This window comes from Arachis duranensis, chromosome 1, assembly GCF_000817695.3.
Source record: "Arachis duranensis cultivar V14167 chromosome 1, aradu.V14167.gnm2.J7QH, whole genome shotgun sequence".
Taxonomy (NCBI): Eukaryota; Viridiplantae; Streptophyta; class Magnoliopsida; order Fabales; family Fabaceae; genus Arachis; species Arachis duranensis.
In genome coordinates, this window is record NC_029772.3 from 99,256,901 (window position 1) to 99,263,740 (window position 6,840).

The 6,840-nt window shown below is 28.1% G+C and overlaps 1 protein-coding gene across 1 annotated transcript in view; it reads right to left on the minus strand.

Annotated features, from left to right (window-relative positions):
* Window positions 1–4,813: 4,813 nt before the first annotated feature.
* LOC107470465 (protein FATTY ACID EXPORT 2, chloroplastic) overlaps window positions 4,814–6,840 on the minus strand; it is a gene marked incomplete in the record, with an annotated part of 2,360 nt that continues 333 nt past the window's right edge. Inside the window, 3 exon segments of the mRNA XM_016089866.3 lie at window positions 4,814–5,199; window positions 6,139–6,273; window positions 6,656–6,840. Of these exon segments, the coding sequence (XP_015945352.1) occupies window positions 5,060–5,199; window positions 6,139–6,273; window positions 6,656–6,840 (460 nt within the window).

A 6,840-nucleotide genomic window follows, 5' to 3' on the forward strand; every position in this document is an offset into this window, starting at 1 on the left:
GTTTTCAAAATCACGTTTACAAGAAGCTACAATTTTGAGCTTCTGCGTTTCACCAACGGGCTTTTAGCCATCAATACTCCATCTTTATTTACTTTTTACCAAATTTATCCTTTATACATGTTACTAAAAATATATTAAAAAATAAGAGTAATAAGAGTACTAAAAATATACTATATAAAAAATATCATAAAATTTTTTTTGATTTATTTCAATTACTACCAAAATAAATATTTAATTTTTTTATTATTTTTAGTACTCTCTAAAATTTATATTTTGTTAGTTTTAATTAAAAGTATATTTTGTCAATTTTTATATATTATTTTTATCTTAGTGTATAAATATTAATTTTATTATAGAATTAATTAATAACATCTATTCAAATATCTAAATTAAAATAATATACAAAAATTATTTAAGTTGATGTCTATTTTAGTAATTTTGTATCTAAAAGTGATTTTGAATAGTGTAATCCAAACAACATTTATTTTACTATAATTCATTTTGATATAAATATTGCCAAACATAAATCACTTGATACAAACTTACTTTTCATCAAAATCAAGTTTGCAAAATTAATTTTATTCAAACTCCCGTTTGTAAACTGTAATCCAAACACACACGTAGTAGTAGTAGTTAATAATAATAAAAAAATATTAATTATATATTACTCATAATATGCTAAGATTAATAATAATATGTTAAGAATAATAACATGATTATGAATATATTAATAGCATATTATTATTATTATTATATTATTCAAAATAATAATATATTATTAATAATAACAGTTAACATAAGAAAATAGAATAATAATAAATAATAACAACAACAGAAACCGTGTAACACACGCTAACACTAACATTCTAATAATAATAATAATAATAATAATTAAATTTATACCAAAAATCTACTAATAAAATACAAATAAATAAATTTATTTCTGATTAGAATACAAAAAAAATACTTATTTATTAAAAAAGATTCAGATATTCAATAATATGTTTTTGAAATAATATAAAATTACGAATTATTTTTCTTCCGTAATTTTATTCCTCATTCACTCAAATTACTCCTTCTTTCTTTCTGGTCTTCTTCCTTTTCTCTCCCTTGCAATCAAAATACAGAAGTAAAATGTACTCTGAAAGCAAGACGCAAAACACATTATAAAGATCCACTCTCTTTCCTTTACCAACACGTGTCGGACATACAAGCTACTTTCATGTCAATCGTAAGCTGCGCTTTGCTCTGCATATCTGCCAAACGCAACTTGTGTTTGGTCATTTCAAACATGGTCAAGTGGCACGTCTTCTTTGCATACAGAAGACATGTTTTTAGATTTGATTACCCCTCTATGCCAAATGGGGGTTGCGTTTTGAAGTAACTTTTTTTTTTCTTCCATGCAAAACATATTTTACATTTTGTAAGTCTCCAAACTTACATATCTACAAATGTGAATAACACATTATACACCAATATAGTTAGATTATACTATTTTTTATTCTATTTTTAAATTAATTTCTACCTAAATAAATTGAATTCATGATTTACTAATAACTAAAAATAATAAATTCTAATAACCTCCTAATATTTCTCTTACACAACTAAAATTATTCGCCAGTAATTTTAAAATTAATTGTCCTTTTTTAATTATATATAATTATTAAAATAATATTAAAGTTATTAAAAATATAAATTATAAGAAAATAAAGATATCTTTAATATTATTCAATTGTTTACTTTTCTAAACATTTCTAATTAATATTAAAGAATATAATAAAAAAATTAATTAATAAGTTTTTAAAATTAAAAATAACATTTAATTTGCAACAAAATAAAAAAGGAAAGAGACCATTCGCAGAGGAAGTAGCACACATGCATTTAATTATCACCAGACTTTTTTATCCTGGGGATTAACTAGCAACTTAAAAGTCAGGACTTAAGCAGTTAAATTATCTAAGTATTTTTGTAACTAGGAATAACAATGAGGCAGATTTTTGTCTTATTTAATTTTGTTNTGTCCCGTCTCGCCTAAGATCTTACCCGCAGAAAACTTGTCTCGCAGCGAAGCAGGTAATTACCCGCCCCGAATGGATAGAGGCGGAGTGAATACCAGCAAATTCGAATAGTGTTGTTACTCCTATTCGTTGTTAAGTAACCATAAGTTTCACGTGAGCAATTGAGCATTGATAAATTAATTTATTTTTTATAATAAAAAAAGTTTAATTTCATGCTTTTAAATTTAGTGTTGAATATTTAATGGTGTTTTTAAATAATGTGAAGAGTTAATGTATTTTTTTTTCATGTGAAAAGCACATATCTAAGGGTTAGATTTGTGGCTTTTAATTTTTTTTTACATACAAATTTAAGGATTATATTTATTTTTTTATTTAAAATTTTTTTAAACATACAAAATTTAACTCTCAAATTTGTATTAAAATAATTTTTAAATGTGTAAATCAAAACCTCCAATTTACTTTACGGTAAAAAAAATTATTTTAACACAAATCGATCTCTTTAATTTGTGAACTTAGAAAATTTGATCCTCATATTTCTTTACAAATTTTATTATTCTTTAAATATGAGATTTCGATTTGTTATTTAAAATAAAAAATAAATAAAGTCCATATAAAATAAAACACACCAATTAACCATTAGTATAAATTACACAAAATCTTTCATTACTAAAAAGTTTAGCCTTAATTTCAAGCTTAGTTGTTTGTTCAAAATTTTAAAAAAAAATTATTTAGACATTTTTAATACATTATTAAATGAGTAGTTATCCAAATTGCTCCTCAAAAATTTTCAAAATGAATATTTTAATCTCTAACAAAAATTAATTATACAATTGGTCCCCCAATATTTTATAGCGTCAAATGAATTAGTCCTTTTTGACATTGTTCTGTTAAGAACAAACGGAATAATCTGACATGTCATGTTAAACTAGTGACTTAGCCGTTAAGCACCACGTGTTAAATTAAGAGAAATTGGTCTCCTTTTAAGAAAACTATTTATCACGTAAATAGGTCCCAAAAAAATCACATATAAGGCAAATAGATCTCTAAAAACCTCATATATAAGGTAAATAGGTCCCTAATCATTTTATTTAACAGTCCGCTAAAATTTTCATTTTCTTAAAACCAAATTTTAGACACATAATTTTAATACTACTTCATAGTCACTTGCCTTTTACGAATATAGTGATAGGTATGCAATTATCCTCACAAGACTACAAATATAATCACAGCAATAAAAATATAATCACAACAGTATAAACATAAACAATACAAATATAATCACAACAATACAAATATGTTTAGGCCATATTAAAATTCTTTAACACAAGTATGTTTTTTATTACACATCTCTTTAATTTTCTTGTCTCTATATATATAGGATGTAGGCCTATTTCTATATTAAGAGTTTTTAGATCATACCAATATATCTTTTTTTATACATGATAGCCAAACTCTTTAAACATTTTTTCTCAAATCAAAATAATTCACTAGGTTTTGACAACCAAAAAAAAAATCACTAGGTCAAAGATCCAAGGAAAAAAATCTCTTTACATTAAGACCTAGGAGCCTAAATAGTGCTAAAAAATTTTAATATGACCAAAACATTTATATTGCTGTGATTATATTTGCACTTACTGTAATTATATTTGTATTGTTTATATTTACATTGTTGTTATTATATTTGTAGTCTTGTGAGGATAATTGCATATTTGTCATTATGCTTGTATAATAAGACAAACAACTATGAAATAGTATTAAATTTATGTGTATAAAATCTGATTTCAAAAAATGAAAAGGTTTAATTAACTGTTAAATGAAATTATTAGATATCTATTTGCATAATATATGATTTCCTTAGAGACATATCTGTCTCATAAATAATTTTCTTAAGGAGGACTAATTTGTCCTAATTTAACACGTGATAATTAACAGCCCAGTCACTAACTTGACGTTATATTGTTTTGTTAGATTGTGTTTGTTTATAGAGATAGAACACTGAGACAGGGACATAGAAATATAAAATCATGTTTGATCGAGGAGACATGGACAGAGACAATGTGTCTAGAGACATTGAATTAGTGTATTTTGTATTCATCCTAACAGAAAAGACACGGAGACACTAACAAAAGACACAATTTATTTTTCATTTTTTTTATTATTCTTGTTAATTTTTTATAATTATATTTTTTTATCATTATATTTTCATCTCAAATTTTTTGAATGAAAAAAACAAGAATAAATTAGATTTTTAAAATTTGTTTAGTTTATTATCAAACAAAATACAAGAACACAAAATTTTGTGTCTCTATTCCTTATGTTCTTAAATTCTATCTTGTCCTATCCTATTCTAAAAAACAAACACAGCCTTGGTGCTTAACAAAACCGTGTCAAAAAAAACCAATTTATTTTACGCCAAAAAACGTTAAAAACCAACTATATAATTAATTTTTGTTGAAGACCAAAACATCCACTTAAACATTCTTTAGGAACCAATTTAGATAAATACTCCTACTAAATCTTCACTTTCTTTTTATAATATAAAAAATACAATTTTCATCTCTCATTTTTTATTAATTATTTTAAGAGTTAAACTAACATTTGTCCAAAAATCATCAATTAAAAATTTTTTATTACAAAAATATAAAATTTAAGTTTCCAATAAATTTATTAAAATAATTTAAAAATTTCTGTTGATAATACTATACTCTTAACGTGAATGAATTTGACACCTAAATCCTTTTATTATTCCCAACAATAGAAAATATAAACACAAACTGTACACAGAGTGATCCATATTGATTGTTAATGACCAAAATTTATGTAACATACTAACATCCTTAACACGAGGAAATGGTCCATCTTAAAATAATAATAACAATGCTCGTAAACAGTGGCAACACAGAAGTTCCAAACTCTGGCTCTTTATTTCACAACAAAGGTCCTAGAAAGCAACACAATGCTCATAACAAAAGGAGATTGTATTTAGCCAAAGATTGCATGATACCCTACAATCTCACCTTCCTTGTTTACATTCTAGTATTCTAGTGAGAGCTACGCATAATTCCATGCAAGTAACCACCCGTCATTATAAGGGAGACTAAGGAAACAACACCTGCTGGAAAGATCTTCCCTGATTTCTTGAAACGAGAACCCATCACTGCCAAAAGTGCAGCCGATATGCCTACATATATATCAAGAAAAGTAATCACAAAAATCAGACATGAGGGCAAAAGACACGAAACTTACACCAATTGCCTTGCAAGGTTGAGAAACTTGAATGTTTAAATAAATATCAAATACATCAATATATATACATATTCTGGTTCCCAAATTTAGTCAGGGTAAGGCCATCAGGGAACTCCACACTAGTTCTATTGCTAAAGAGCCTTTACCGATAACAAACTTCAATATATCTTACACAGGAAACCATCAATCCATGCTACAATTATATATATTGGGAATGCATCGTAGTCACTTACAAGGAAGCTACGAATCCTCATTGAAATTATACACCAATAGCGATGCATCAGTCTCTTCAATTATGTGCCAAACATCATAGTCTCTTTTCTTTTTGTCTTTCTTTGTTAGGTTCAGTAAAATTCAGGGACTACCAAATGATACTTCTACTTCTTTAACCAACTACTCGTCGTAACTCTGACATTTAGATAATTCACCTCCAAAGGAGCTCCAGAGTTTAGACAGGAGTATGTTTTTTAGTCTAGAGTTGGTAAATATTAGAGAAACATCAACTACAACAATATATATTCTTCTTTTATTCTCTCCCCCCCCCCCCCCCCCAAAAAAAAAAAAAAAAAAACACAAACACACACACGAAAAAAATAAGGTACTAGTGCACTCCTTGAAGACATGCATATATAACTGGCATATGAAACGAAGTGCAATGAAATGATACCACTCAATTGTAATGATGGAATGAAATAATAAAATTACCACTAAATTTTTTGGATACTAAAGCTCAACTAGAAAATGCACCCTATTATATTAACAACAGATAAGATAGCTGCTTCCTACGATGGACTTTAACCAATGTTGTAGTAATTTACAACAGCCTAGTCAGAGTAAGATATCTTGATCCTTGACCAACAACAAATCAACTTACCAAGGCCCACAGATGATGCAAAAACAGGCCTCAGAGGTAGCTCAGTGTACACATAATACAGCAAAGCCGCAGACACGCCACCGGCCAAAAGCGACTTCTGGCTCCCACTCTTCAAATAGCCCATCAGACCACCCACTGCCAACAATGAACAATCACCAACAACAGCATTGTCAGAAGAATGCAGATACCACTGGGGAAAAAAAAGGTAACAGAACATAGTGCATAAACATGGTGCAAGGTGAAAAAGCCAGAACAGGATTCTATGACTACAAAATTACTCGATACAATTCATCAAAATTAGCTGCTAGAGATGACACCCTGACTCTTACGTGATCCGAGTTAATTAATATTCAGAATTCCAACAAATCAAACACAAACAAGTTCAACGCTAGTGCTAGCTCATCTTCCTAGGGTTTTCCACACTCCAGGGTTTAGCAACAAACGAGTTTCTTCCACTTTCTAGGGTCTTAACAGCAGCGATTCAAGCAGGTAAAATAAATTGAAAAAAATTAAGTACCTCCTACAAGAGCAGCGTAACCAAGAGTGAATTTCTGAGACATCAAGAGAGCCATCCTCCTCTTATGTTCCGCGTCAGATCCTTCTTTGTCCTTGTTATCGTCGTTCCCGCCGCCGCCACCACCACCACCACCACCGCGGTCTCCAAAACCGTTTCCGGCACTACCACCACCACCGGTATTGTCC